This window comes from Bos grunniens, chromosome 1, assembly GCF_055505025.1.
Source record: "Bos grunniens cultivar Pamir isolate PY7600 chromosome 1, Bosgru_T2T1.0, whole genome shotgun sequence".
Classification (NCBI taxonomy): domain Eukaryota; kingdom Metazoa; phylum Chordata; class Mammalia; order Artiodactyla; family Bovidae; genus Bos; species Bos grunniens.
In genome coordinates, this window is record NC_141165.1 from 81,243,792 (window position 1) to 81,257,851 (window position 14,060).

Genomic DNA, 14,060 nt, shown 5'->3' on the forward strand with positions numbered 1-14,060 from the left:
GTCTCTAACCTTGGTGTGGCCTGGCACTTGTCCTCAATATCTTCTGTTTTATAGCTACCTAGAGTGATTCCCTAGAGAGTTTCATCACAATACCAAGCCATGCTGACATGCAGGTAACTGTCATATTTAGATCTCCAGTCTGGGCTACTTCCCTAAGCTCCACATTTATATACTCAGGGGTTTACTCAAATTACTACTGGGAAGATTCTGTTATACATGGCATAACAAGCTCAAAATGTCTATAATAGAGATAGGATTCTCCAACTGTTCATTGTGTTTCTGAACATTTTCCAGGTGCTCCCCTAATCCCATTAAGTTAGACTGAGAACATGTGCCTAATTTGGGAAGGTAAGGATGCATTTTCCTCCATATCATTCCTATCCTGCCATCGGGACACGTGGTGCAGGCACAAAGTGAAGGAAAATAACCAAGGTACACAAGGCTTCATGTAAACATGAAATAAATCTTAAACCAAGTTACACCACTGAAATATTAAGGTTATTTTGCTGATGTGGTTTGCCTAATTTATCCCAAATATACCTTAATAACTTGAAGGAGGGTGCTACTCTAAGAGGAAGCTGAGTCATGGCACAGCCTCAGCAACTGATTAATGGCAGACAAGGAAATTGATGTCACAGGCTGGAAACAAGAAGAGTCATTTTTCAAAGCAGCAAAATGTGTGGTAAAACTGACATCTATAACAGTTCAGATTTAGAATGTGTTCCTCTGGAACTTCTAGAAGAAAAAGGTAAGGAAATAGAACATTGGCAGTATGTTTAGGTTTCTGGTGGATACACTTAGCCAGATATTACAAGAAATAGTAAGCTTAGGGGGAAATGGTGTCTTTACAAATAAATAAAAATGAAACAAAGGTAGTTCAGAAATATAAGACCTTGAAATATTTCAAGAGCTGTTTCTAGATACCAAAACTATAAAAGGGATTTAAAATGATTCTGAGTGAAGTCAGGTAAGTATCAATTGAAATAAGGAATTCAGGGCAAAAAATTAGATTAAGTGTTACTTTTCAAAATATATTCTTCAAGGCAACTCAGTTGGGGGTGATAATACAAAATAGTTAAAATAGTTTTTTAAAAACTGTGTAGCAATAGTTGAGAGGCTGTCTAAATTGGTACAAGAAATCATTGTCAAAGACACCATAAACCCTAGAACTAGAAACATCTTTGACACTTTAAAATGAAATAAACCTTGGGCCTCCAACTTTGTGAGAGTAGGAAGAGGCCTGAGAAAACCATTCAGGCCTCAGAGAGAATACTTCCCTAAACGCACATAAGCTGTGTTGAGGGATGAAAAATGAAAAAAAAAAAAAAAGCAAAAACTTCGGAAAAGATGGAGCCAGGGGAAACAGCACAATGGACAGAAGACTCCTCCTACACACTAGTAGGTCCTAAGCAAGAAACTTTTCTCCATCTCCAGAGTAAGAGACCTGTACAATATTTGCCCTGTGGGATTTCAGAATTGCTAGAGGTTACCACTCATGTCTCATGTTCTTTTCCTTTATGAATATGATGATTGATTGTTGTTATCCTTTCCCTATTCCCATGCTAATTACTGAATTTGTCCTTTTAGCTAATAAGTCTGTGAATGAAGTGGAGCCACATTGTATTTGACAAAAAGTAGTATCTCCTGGAGAGCCTGTTCTTTGTTCGGGGTGCAGCAGTGAAAGGAATTTGGGGTTGTCTCTAATAGAGAGTCAGTTGAGTACAGTCTATGTTGTTAAGAAAAGACCAAAGGATTGACTGTGGTGGAGGCGGTACTCCCCATGTACTTTTATATGTGCTTTCTAACTTTTATTAGCTTGTTCTTCCAATATGTTGGTGGCAGCTCAAGTGACTAATTAAAGGCAGGGGATCAGTAGAAGTGATGCATGTCCCTGAACTGAGGCAACTAAGGGCTGGGATTCAGCCTCTATCCCTCTCCTTCATCTTGGTAATCTTGGAGGCAGTCATGTTACAGCAACAATCTAGATGACACAGCCACAAAATAGAAGAGGCTTGTATTAATACTATGTACATTGAACTTTATGGATTTCCTTATATTAAGTCTCTGAGATTTGGACTAAAATTTGTAACGTATCATAGCCTAGGCCATACTGACTATGAAAAGATTCAACAAATCTCTATACCAACTCTTTTCCATCACCAAACCCTTGCACCATGTTGCCTCCTCCAACTCTCTGTCCATGGAATTCTCCAGACAAGAATACTGAAATGGGATTCTCCAGACAAGAATACTGAAATGAGTAGCCATTCCCTTCTTCAGGGGATCTTCCCTGATGAGAGATCAAACCTGAGTTTCCTGCATTGCAGGCAGATTATTTACCTTCTGAGCCATCAGGGAAGCCCTCAATAAACAGAAATTGCCCTTTTATCCCTAGTCACTTAGAACAAAACCTTGGAGTCTTTTACAAACCTTCCTCTTTTTTCACAACTCATATATAATTTTAGAGCAAATTTTGTTGACTTTTTTTTTTCAAAGTATATCTAGTATCAGACTCCTTCTTATCAATTCACTACTGTCACCCTAATTAAAGTTACCACCATTTATTATCTAGATCCTTAGTTAGCTTCATTAAAGGTCTCTGCTTGCATTTTTGCTCCTTTTTGCAGTGTATTCTGGAGAAGGAAATGGCAATACACTCCAGTGTTCTTGCCTGGAGAATCCCATGGACAGAGCAGTTTAGTGGGCTGCTTAGCATGCATGCATGCATTGGAGAAGTAAATGGCAACCCACTCCAGGGTTTTTGCCTGGAGAATCCCAGGGACAGAGGAGCCTGGTGGGCTGCAGTCTATGGAGTCGCACAGAGTCAGACATGACTGAAGCGACTCTTAGCAGCAGCAGCAGCAGTATATTCTCCACTAAACATCAAGATTGGTTCTGTTGAAACTTATTTCTTAGCACTTACTTGCCCCAAATTTTCAGTGATTTCCCATATGATAATTGTTCAGCCACTAAGTTGTGTCCGACTCTGATTATATGAATTGATTATAAGGAATGAGAGAAGCACACCAGACTCCTCCATCCTCCACTATTTCCTGAAGTTTGCTCAAATTCATGTCCATTAAGTCCATGATGTCAACTAACCATCTCATCCTCTGCCACCCCTTTCTCATTTTGCTTCAGTCTTACCCAGTATGACCGTTAATAAAAGCTAAAGTCCTTAAAAAGCCGGAAGATTCTCTCCCTTCCACCTTCCAATATATCCTCTACCAATGTCCTTCAGGCTCTCTGGTTAAATCACTTAGTAATTGGGTTATTTTCAGCATGCTACTTAACCCCTCTGAGATGTAATTTTCCCATCTATAATATAGGCATAGTAATAGCTATCTTATGGTGATTATGATGAAAATAAAATAATAATTATAGTAATAATGATCAAAATGAATTTTTAAAGTAGGGCTTACATAGTACTGATTACATGCCAGATATTGTTCTAAGTGACTTTCATATATTAACTTATAAAATCCTCCTAACAATCCCATAAAAATGATTATTATTATTTGTATTTGGGGGCAAAGAAAATGAGGCACAGGAAGTTAGATAATTTCCCAAGGTCACACATATAGGATATATCAATATTACAATTTAAACCCAGGCTGTCTAACTATAGACTCTATATGCTTAACCATAACAACCTGAGATAGTAAAATATAAAATGTCTGGTATATGCTAAGTGTCTAAAGAATGCTGTTTCATCCTTTTCCATGGTAAAAACCGCTTTTTTACAGCCGTTAAAGACAAACCTGAGAGGAAGGGGACAAGTGAAAATGAATAAAACATGCCTTAGCAAATCTCATATCACAACATGAATAAAGAGACATATATGCAATTTTTTCATAAACAAGAATTTTCCAGGAATGTTATAAAAAGAAATAGGGATCCAAAAGACAGATCTTTCTAAAATTAAATATTATGAATCAAAACCTGGACTAAGTGCTATAGCAATGAGAGTACTCTTTACTCTCCAGTGTTAAAGCAAAATAGCAAGGGGGAGACACAGTTTTAAACAATGAAAGTCTAATTTTACTTAAATCTGGAATATATGACCTTGCTCACCATGTTGTATGCGTGACAGAGTTCACAGACATTTAATGCCTTCATTTGAATGTCTGTGTACTCAGTCACTCAGTCATGTCCTACTCTGAGATCACATGGACTGTAGCCCAACAGGCTCCTCTGTCCATGGAATTCTCCAGGCAAGAATACTGGAGTGGGTAGCCATTCCCTTCTCCAAGGGATCTTCCCAACCCAAGGATTGAAGCCCAATCTCCCACATTGCAGGCAGATTCTTTATCGTCTGAGCCATTGGGGAAGACTTCATTGGAATTTTTTTTTTTTTAATATGAGCTTTGATCTGATCATCAACATAAGATAAAGAAGTGTCAACTTAATTTCTTCCCTTTCAGAAATACTTGCAAAAGTAATCTTAGAATTCAATGTTAAGACTTTGAAGTGAAAACTTACCTCGCTTATTAGGATGGGAAGAAGATAGACCGTCTATCGCATAGGACATCTCAGCATCCTTTGCTTCCATGAGCTGCTCTTTCAGCTTTTCCAGCTTTTAAAAATCGAATATGAAAATTATTAGTCTTTAATAACAACAATACCATTTTCTATGAAAGAAGAAAGAGCAAGAAAAGGAGGAAGAAGGAAAGATGGACAAAAGGAAGGAGGAAAAAGCAACAGAAAAGGAAATAAGAGTAATAAAAAAAATAAAAATAATTAAACAGAAAAATAAAAGGAAACTTGCATTTAGAAACTGACTGGAAAGGTCCATGACTCAACAGACAATTAGGAACAAACAGGTTTATGGTGAAGGAAGTCAAGTCTCAGTGTTCATTAATGGGAAGCCTGTAAACACAGCCTGTGTAGCTGGACTTGATTTGATGTCACCCAAAATGACCAGTCCTTTTCAAGGAGTTTCAAAGACTTTATGTGTATGTTTGAATTTCCTGAAATATTTGTCCTTCCTAGTGGGAAGGAGTATTTTAAGACCCTAAGGTTTCCATCCAGAGTGTAAGCCAAGTTGATCTTTATCAAGATCACTGATTGCCTAAACCCTGGAGATCTAACTATCAAAACAGAATTCAGCTTGAGCTTCTGCATGTATCCGTGTCCTAGCTGCTAATAATTGATGGGGCATACTTCTCTCTCACAGCCACATGGTTTATATGATAATGAATTTGCATGCAGTTGTGTTTGAAAGAGTTAAGAAATAATCTAATGCAACAATTTTCCAATTTTCCTCATAGAGAGAAGTTGGGGGATAAGGTTGCTAAGGGGTTCCCTGTACCAAGGCCAAAGACAGGTCAAGAATGCAGCACTTCATTCCCTCTCCTCCCAAACTAGCTGCTTCAAGCAGAACAGCTCCACTTTTATATGTTTCATTTACTGGGAACACATACAATTTTGTTTGGAGAAAAATATTTCCACTTTGCAAAGTAATAATAGCTTTTGAAAACCACCAATCTAATTATAGTCTCCTATTTTACAGATGAGGAGATTTAGATCCAGAGAATTTTAATTCTTCCATGGTCTCCTAGGTAATTGGAGAACTGGATCTAAAATCCAGATTTCTAGACATTTTATCCCATGATCACTTCAGTTATAGTTTTGTCTTGTTTTCCTTTTCTTCCTTTTTTAGTAGAATTTGATTGTTTTTCCTAGTGAATTACTTCACTCTTTTTCTAGCAAGAATAATAGTTTTAAAATACAGTTATTAATAATTTTAAAAACTACTGTTTCAAAATAAATTGTCTTATAATAATTATGAAAATTGAGATTTTATGTGTTTCACATTCTCACCTGGTTAAGTTCCTCCAATTTGTCAGCCAGTTCTATATCTGCAAGACACATTTGTCATATGAAAAGTATACATTGCAAGTAATATTTAATTCACTTCAGGTCACACATTCAGAAAGACAAGGTATTTTTTTTTGTATGATTTGAGATCACCCATGTATCTCTCATACAAAGCCCCGAATATGTTTTCAGTGTCTGTAATGTTGGAATATAATCAGTACTATAATGAGCAAGCATTTAATTTCTATCATAAATACAGAGTTTTCTTAAATAGGGACTTTTCATAGTTCTAATAAGGACTAATATTTAGAAGTAAATTTTTACACTGGCATGGGGACATTCTCATGAAAAAATCTTAAGTAAAAAAAAAAGGCAGGCCACAAATCTTTTCTGTAAAATTTAATCAAGAGGGAAATTTCCCAAAATACTAATAGTAATGTCTCTGGGTTTTACAATTTGAGTACAGATTTTTCTTTTTATAATCATGTTCAATTTCCTCAATGAAACATCTTATTTCTAATTTTTAAATCCTGTATTTTTAAGTATTTATCTTTTAACCAGTACCCTGTCCCATGAACAGACAGTTTTTTTAGAACAGATGTTTTCTGAGAGAGCACTACATTATCATATTGTCACACTGTCTCTCGGGTTAGACTTGCTAAATTTCTGACAATATCTATCATTTCTTGGAGACCAATCTGTTGCGTAATTGTAAATCAGATTATCCTGTACTTCAAAGAAAAAAAAAAATAAAAACTTTGGTGGAGCCTAAATTTCTCAATGGTTTCTACTCCAGTCATTTCCCAAATTGAAAGAATCTGATTGCAAAATAAGTGCCACAAAACCACAGTTAATTTGAGAGATTTCTAGTGGAAACTTATTTCAAAACATTTAATAATACCCTGGAAGCATTTAGTAAAAGAAAATATTAACTGTACCTGTGGGGAGTAACATAGATGAGAGGGAAAAATATAAGTAAAGATAACTGTTTTGTAACTCGACAATTACTAATCCCATTAGAATACTCTAATTGAACAAAACAAGACTTTAATGTTTTTTAATAATGCCATTGTTTTTAGCATGAATATGAAATAACAGACAATTGAGCCTTTAGTGCAGCTTTAAATCAGTAATTATTGCTTTCTTTAGTATAAATTAACATGTAGAGAAAACAGGTCAGAAGATGGAATAAATAATGTTTGACATTATTCTTAACTCACCAATGTTGGAAGGTCTTTGGAAGCCAAAATTTTTATTCAGTAGAGCCAGCAATGGTTCTTCACCATCTGCATCTTCTTTATCTGGAAGCAATTCATTTCCTGTAATAATTACCTCAGTGTAGTGAAAGCTCTTTTCAATCTGTGTCACTTGAATGTCTTTCTGATTAAATAGATTCTACAGGTAACTATTAAGGTGTATGTGTGTTCAGTTGCTCAGTCACGTCCGACTCTTTGCGACCCCATGGACTATACTGTAACCCCCTAGGTCCCTCTGTCCATAGAATTTTCCAGGGAAGAATAATGGAGTGGGCTGTCATTTCCTCCTCCAGAGGATCCTCCTGACCCATGGATAGAACCTGAGTCTCTTGTATCTCCTGCATTGACAGGCAGATTCCTTGCCACTGCACAACCTGGAAAGTGTGTGTACTTGCCAATAAAATGTGTATAGAGAGAGATGTGTAATATAAAAAGACAAGCTGTTTTAAAAATCATTGAATGTATATGAACACTCAAAGAGAGATTGTGAGAAAGAGAAAGAAGCAGAGATGGAGAATATATCTGGAAGTTTACAGTCTAAAATTTACCCGTAATTATTTCTGCCTTCGTAGAATTACAGAAAGTTGTACTTTCTGTTTTTTCATCTGTATTTAAAATTTTTTTCTACTATTGTGTTTAACATAAGAAATATAAATTAAAAGTTGTTTTTAAGATAAAAATATAAAATTTGACTTTGAGATTTTATGCACATATAAATATGAGCCATTTTGTATTCTGGGAATTGCCTTGAACCATCGAAGGCAACCTTGTAGAAGTGGTCAGATGGCGCCTAGTTTTTCTGTGATCATAGCTTTACATCTTTGTCCATTTACCTACTAGCCCACTCTCTCAGCACTCTAAAAACAGAAAAATCAACCAAATTTTCCTAAATATTTTGATTCTGGAGTAAAAATCAGGACAATAGACTTTATTCAAGCTATAAAAAATGAAGATTCAACAGGATTGTAATGCAATTAAAATAATAATTAGTGCCTTATAAACAAAATGAGCTTTGTAAGGTGGCCTAAAATAATCAAACCTTTATTATATAATTTTTATAGGATCAGTCTTCCCTCTCTTTTTCTCCTCATGTTACCAAACCCAGGTCTAGCTGCTGCCACTCAAAAGCCATTTAAAGAGGCCAGCTTAGTGGAAGGAACGTTTGCTTTATTTTGGATGCCAGCTACCAGGAGGGTTGGGGAGGGCAGAGACCTGTCCAATGTCTGACTGCCCCCTGATTGTCAGGAGGCATGAGCTTTAACAGGCTGAGGGAGGGGGCTACACGCATAAACATGTCAGCTCTGATAGTCATTTTGAAATTGGTTATCAGTGGTCTGACCAGTGTAATCTTGCTTATTTTAGGTACTGTTAATCTTCAGTTCCAGCATCAGTTTGTTTCAATTTCTTTGAGGCCAGTTCTCAGAATTGTGGCTGCTTATCTCATGACTACAGTCTGGTCGTCAGGTAGTTAATTTCTCCACCTGATATTTCAGTATCTATAAGACAGCTCACAGGATATGGCTCAGAATATTATCTATGGCCCTTGAGAAGGAACTAAAGGTCCTTGGTTATGCTTAAAGACTACATTATTATTATTGGGCTTCCTTTGACTGTTTCCCTTTGTTTCTTCATTTTCTCAGTTCTCCGACTAAACTTATTCTTTGTCTAAAGTTTTTCCATAAAAAAAACGGAAGTCTGAGGACATGGGCAAGGGGGTTGGGGGTCAAGGACCACAAGGTCCTGCTCCATTTCAGTCATAATAACTGATATTGTGTGGATAAAAGATAGATTAGTGAGTTTAAAATTTAAAAGCGGGAATATTGAGGCTTCAGTTAGAGAAATGGCTCATAATTTAACTAGACTCTTCCTTTAAATTGTCTCCTATTCCCTGCGTCTCCAAAATGTCAATTAATGAACTCAAATAACTAAATGGTTAATTAAAGGAATAAATGATTTGCTGAGAAAGACAATACAATGACTTGGGGTAGGTGGCATCATCAAAAGTTTCTACACTAACAAACACATTTATTGTTGCTCAATTTCCTCAATTTTAAAGTTCCTCAATTTCCATTACTTCATAGGCATAGAAATTATTTGTGAAATTCTGGGGTACTTTTTTCTTTGAGTAGTTAAAATAATAGACTATCAGTGGAACTTTTGCTTAACATCAATTAAACAAAGACCCTCAGGAATAATTTAGTTTAAGAGAAAGATATGACTATGCAATAGTGTAGCAATTTTTATTATAGCTATTTATTAAAATGTTAAATTATAATTTTAAAATGCTTTCATTGAAAAAATGAGGAACACTGTGTAGCCAGGTGATAATGATTATTTGTTTTATAAAGAGAACTGTGATAAAAGAAACAGGCTCCTCGCCTTCAATTTAGGGAATTTATAAAACTAGGAGGAAGGTAACTAGAAAATGTTACCTTCTGAACATTTTGTTGGCTTAATTTACAGTCCCTTTCTCTGTGTGTTTAAGTGGAACATTTTTCAAAAGAGAAAATTAATGTATTTACCATTCTTTACCCATTTGGTTTCCAGTGATTACACACTGTCCTCAGTAATTCTTGTCACTACCTTTTAAGAAAACCACCTTTTGTAGGAAACTCTGAGGAGAAGTTTTTTCAAGAAATTAAAAAAAAATTTTTTTTCTAAAGTAAGACATTAGAAAGATAAGAAAAATAGTAGAAAATAAGTCTTTTTTCTCATTTTTATTTTTAGTCTTAAAACAGATACAGCTTTAAGAGAAAAAATGCATGTAATTTTAATATTTCTGTCTTTGAACTAAAAGTTAGCGTTGATAAAGAAACTGTTTGAATAAAAACCTGCCCAAGTGCCGATGTCCCTTTAGCAAAAAGGATGGCAAAGTTACTCAGAAATGAGAGAGTGATTACTTTTGCAATATATAGGAAAAAAAAAAAGAAAAGACTCATTACTACCTGAGACACTGAAGCGTAAAAGACGCAGTTGTATCCTTGCTTGACATTTGAATGTGATGCTTTTTATGAGATATAGATAAGAAATTTTGCCAGAAAGAAACCTGGAACACCCTCAAATGATAATATACCAAAAATTTTTAAATAGTCTTTCTAGTCATGACATTCACTGCTGTTCATTTCACAGTGGGCAATTTGTCCAGTTTCAGGCTTATGAGTTATGCTTTCATGTGACCCCAAAACCAGAGGAAAGCTGGCAGACTGTGTTCTTGGTCTTGGATGGTATCTGACACAGAGAATGGTGACCCCACCTTTGTGGTCTGTCAGTGGACAAACGCTTATTTGAAAACAGTGTGTTAAAAGACTAAAATAAGTCAAACATTTAGTTGCTTTGAAAAACGGTGAGAAGTTCACTCTAATCCTGGACAATTTAGATTAGAAAATAAACTTCCCAGTAACTTGCCTTCTCTATTTACATATAATGAAACTGAGATCAAGGGGTCCCAGACAGAAACCTTTCCTATATGTTGCCAATGATATATGGACATCAGTGTGTGGTATTCTGGGGTCAGAGATGCTATCTATTTGTAATCTTGTAAAAAGTTTGAGTTGGATTTTTCTGTATTTTCACATACATGATATCAGAAGTTATAATACTGTTACCACTAACATCCTCATTTTGCAGAGTCTTCTGTGAGTGGCCAGATGTTTCCTTCCTCACACATTTATGCTGTGAAGAACATTGAAAATCCCATTATTTCATAGGAAAAGCAATGAAGGCCTACCAAGTGCAATGATTTTGGCTGGCCAAAGTCAAAATGTGAGTGCCAGGGATAAAATCCAGATTCTTTCATCCCCAAGCTTGTATTTAGGTCTTGCAGTTAGGTCCCAGGCTTGTATTTGTTTTTCAAAGGGAAAATCCCTATAAATAAATAACAAGGGTTTATGCAATTTTATTTCCACTCTCAAAAGAACTATTCTAATTTCCATTGACTTTTAAAATCTCATTTGAGGCAAAATGGTCTAGTAAAGTTGGATTAGATCTGAAAGAGGAAACTTAATTCCTTTCCTCAACCCAGAGTCATGTAAACAAAATTTATTAAATTCTGTCTTGGTTTCCCTAAGAAAGCAAAAGCAAAGGCTGTCTCCCTCCCTCTTCCTGACAAAGAGGTCAGTTAGATGATAGATTCAAATTGGATGAGATATTAAAGAGCACTATTTTTAAGTTACTATTTTTAAAAGGTAAAGACATATATAAAAGTTTCAATGAGGTTAGGTTGTTTGCCTAGTAAGTCAGCATTAAATCTAACTCCACTGATTGCCAGATTAAAAGCTATTTCCACTACAGAATGCAATGAAAAATTTTTTAAAAAGATCAAGTTCCAATATGACCAGAAGAGAAACTTATTTTCTCTAAATTTATCATGGTATTTGTAGATGTCAAAAATTACATTATTTCATTTAATATAAGTACCCTAAGTATTTAGAAATCTGATTACAGTCAGTGAATAATGTGGGTGTTAACATTCTCCTCCTGAAAGTACTATATAAATTTCCCAATGTATCATTCTCCCCAGGTCTCTGCACATACAAGTGTTATCTTGATATGTTCTCAGAGTCATTCTCCTTTTTAAGTGGTTTATTAGTAATCTCACTGGATGAAACTCTTTTTTCCCCCTGAAGATATACTTTTGAAATATGCATTGCACTATATTACTATTTATACATCCCTGTCTTTGATAATGAAATGGAAATAAGAAAAAGATTTCCCTTGATTAAAGACAAATGCAGTTGAAATTAATTTAGTACAGTGTCAGTTAAAATTAATTAACTTGAGAACAGCATCACAGATTACATTTAATTTAAAACAGCAACTACTGAAGTGTTGTCTGAAGATTAAATTATATTGATGTTTAAAACATTATTGCCATAATGATAGAAAAATCAAAGTAACGCAAATAGGATAAGGATTATTTACCTACCTGTAGAATTTTACATTCATGTGTACATACCTTGAACAAAATATGGCACCCCATGCACCGATTCTAAAAAGATCATTACAGATAACAAAGTTAGGAGTCCAAAGGAAAGAGTGGTTGATAAAATCACGTTCATATTAAAAATCTTCTTCCGTGCTAGCAGAGAAACTGACTATCCAGGTCAAGACGAATATTTCAATGGCTCTGGAATGCTGCAGAGATCACTTTTAAAAGGTGGCAAATGTGCTTCAACTACAAATGATCTGAACAAAGGAAAAAAAAAAAAAACCTTGTAAAATGTATTGCTCTCTGTCAACATGATTCACTACTTGGAGAAGTGACAGGTTTTCTACTCAGGCAATGGCAGGAAGAACCCAATCAATATATCTCATATCTGCCCATTTCACTAAAAGCAGGCATTCCTGTTCATGCACACGCACTCAGACACATGCACCTCATAAAGCTAAAACTAAGACTAGAGAACCTGTCAGTTAGATTTTCATAACAATGAAATGGGAACAATGCCTTTCATTTGGCTAATTTAGAACCCAGTATAGTCTTCTGGATACTGTTGTTATTTGCAACCATCACTTCATTTTTAACCAACCAAACAGATTTGAGCTGGGAAGAGTTCAAATTTGAAATGAATCATAATGGGAACATTAATGTCTTACTCTATCATTTTGCTGCAGCCAACACTTTTAAAAATTAAGACTGAATCTAATTAATTCAAAGTTGGCAAATGTCCCATCAATTATTCTCTTTAATACTTGCTTTAATTGTACTTTTTTTTTTTAAGTAAAAGTCTTTCGGTATTATCTATAGTTACAATTTTATGACTGAAGATGCAGTAGTGACCTCTGGCCTTGGCATTTATTTTTTCTCCGAAGAGACTTAAGATGTATTTGCTTTAAAACTGTATTAGAGACATGTTCAGCTCATGGTTCCCTAATTTAAAAAAAAAATGTTTTTAAATGTAAATAAGGTTATTCTGAATTTTTTTTTTAATACAAACTTCTGTTATACAAAACAAGGAATCCTGTTCTCACAGGGTTTGCCTTCTAATAAGAGGCTAAATAATTGACTTGTCTTCTCAGATAAGGTTGGGTACTGATGACTTCTTCCTAAACAAAATTATGTTTGGTTTCTTTCCACAAAGGCTTTTTCAGGATATCTGATACAACTTTCTGAACCTTTTCTTCTGTTATGTTTTAGTTGATGTTGGCAATTTAATGACACATAAGTTCCTTATTCACAACGATCCATTCACTTTGGGAAAAAAATTTACAAAGACCTTTCATTAAATCATTCAATCCTCTGTCCCTAACAATTAAATTATTTTACTAAATTCTTCTCATGAGTGTTTAGCCAAATTAATTGTTCAAAGAAAAACAAATTTTCACTATTGACTGTGTTAGATAAATGAAGTTAGCATGTTTGTTCCTGGAACCATTAGTATGCTGCTGCTGTGGCTTAGTCGCTTCAGTCGTGTCTGACTCTGTGCGACCCTATGGTCTGCAGCCTGCCAGGCTCCTCTGTGTGATTCTCTAGGCAAGAGTACTGGAATGGGTTGCCATGTCCTCCCCCAGGGGATCTTCTTGACCTAGGGATTGAACACAGGTTTCTTGCATTGCAGGCGGATTTGTTACTGCTGAGCCATCAGAGAAGCCCACCATTAAGTAGACACAGTAATAATACATACTGAGGTTATTGTTGCCATTCAGTAAGCAGTCATCCCATGTCAGCTCCTGTTCTAAGCACTTCACAAACTGTATCTTATTTAATTCCCACCTCAATCCCTCAATAATTATATAATTGTTGTAACATTTCACCTTTTTCAGCAAAGGGAGAAAGTTGTGGAGCCAAAAGTGAAACCTAGATCTATCCAACTGCAAAGTCACATTCTTAACTCAAGTTGTCTCTTTCCCATAAACAGGGAAAAAAAGATTGTTCCAATAACAGAGACCTGATCTTTAAGAGAGGCTTCCCAGGTAACCTAGTGGTTAAAGAATCCACCTGCAATGTAGGAGACACAGGAGATGAGGGTTCGATACTTGGGTTAG

At 35.4% G+C, this 14,060-nt stretch overlaps 1 protein-coding gene across 1 annotated transcript; it reads right to left on the reverse strand.

Annotated features, from left to right (window-relative positions):
* Window positions 1–1,919: 1,919 nt before the first annotated feature.
* UTS2B (urotensin 2B) lies at window positions 1,920–12,235 on the reverse strand. The gene is made up of 5 exons (XM_086415475.1): window positions 12,031–12,235; window positions 7,041–7,139; window positions 5,824–5,861; window positions 4,483–4,576; window positions 1,920–1,981 (listed from the first exon to the last, which is right to left on the reverse strand). Exons 1-5 carry the CDS (start codon window positions 12,131–12,133, stop codon window positions 1,920–1,922), a joined length of 396 nt encoding a protein of 131 aa, XP_086271601.1. The 5' UTR covers window positions 12,134–12,235.
* Window positions 12,236–14,060: the final 1,825 nt, after the last annotated feature.

Coding starts and splice junctions, on each gene's coding strand:
- UTS2B (XM_086415475.1), bottom strand. CDS start 12,133: ATGAACGTGATTTTATCAACCACTCTTTCCTTTGGACTCCTAACTTTG. Junction 5,862..7,040: donor CCAAAGACCTTCCAACATTG/GTGAGTTAAGAA, acceptor TGTGTCTTGCAG/ATATAGAACTGGCTGACAAA. Junction 4,577..5,823: donor AATTGGAGGAACTTAACCAG/GTGAGAATGTGA, acceptor GATTTTTAAAAG/CTGGAAAAGCTGAAAGAGCA.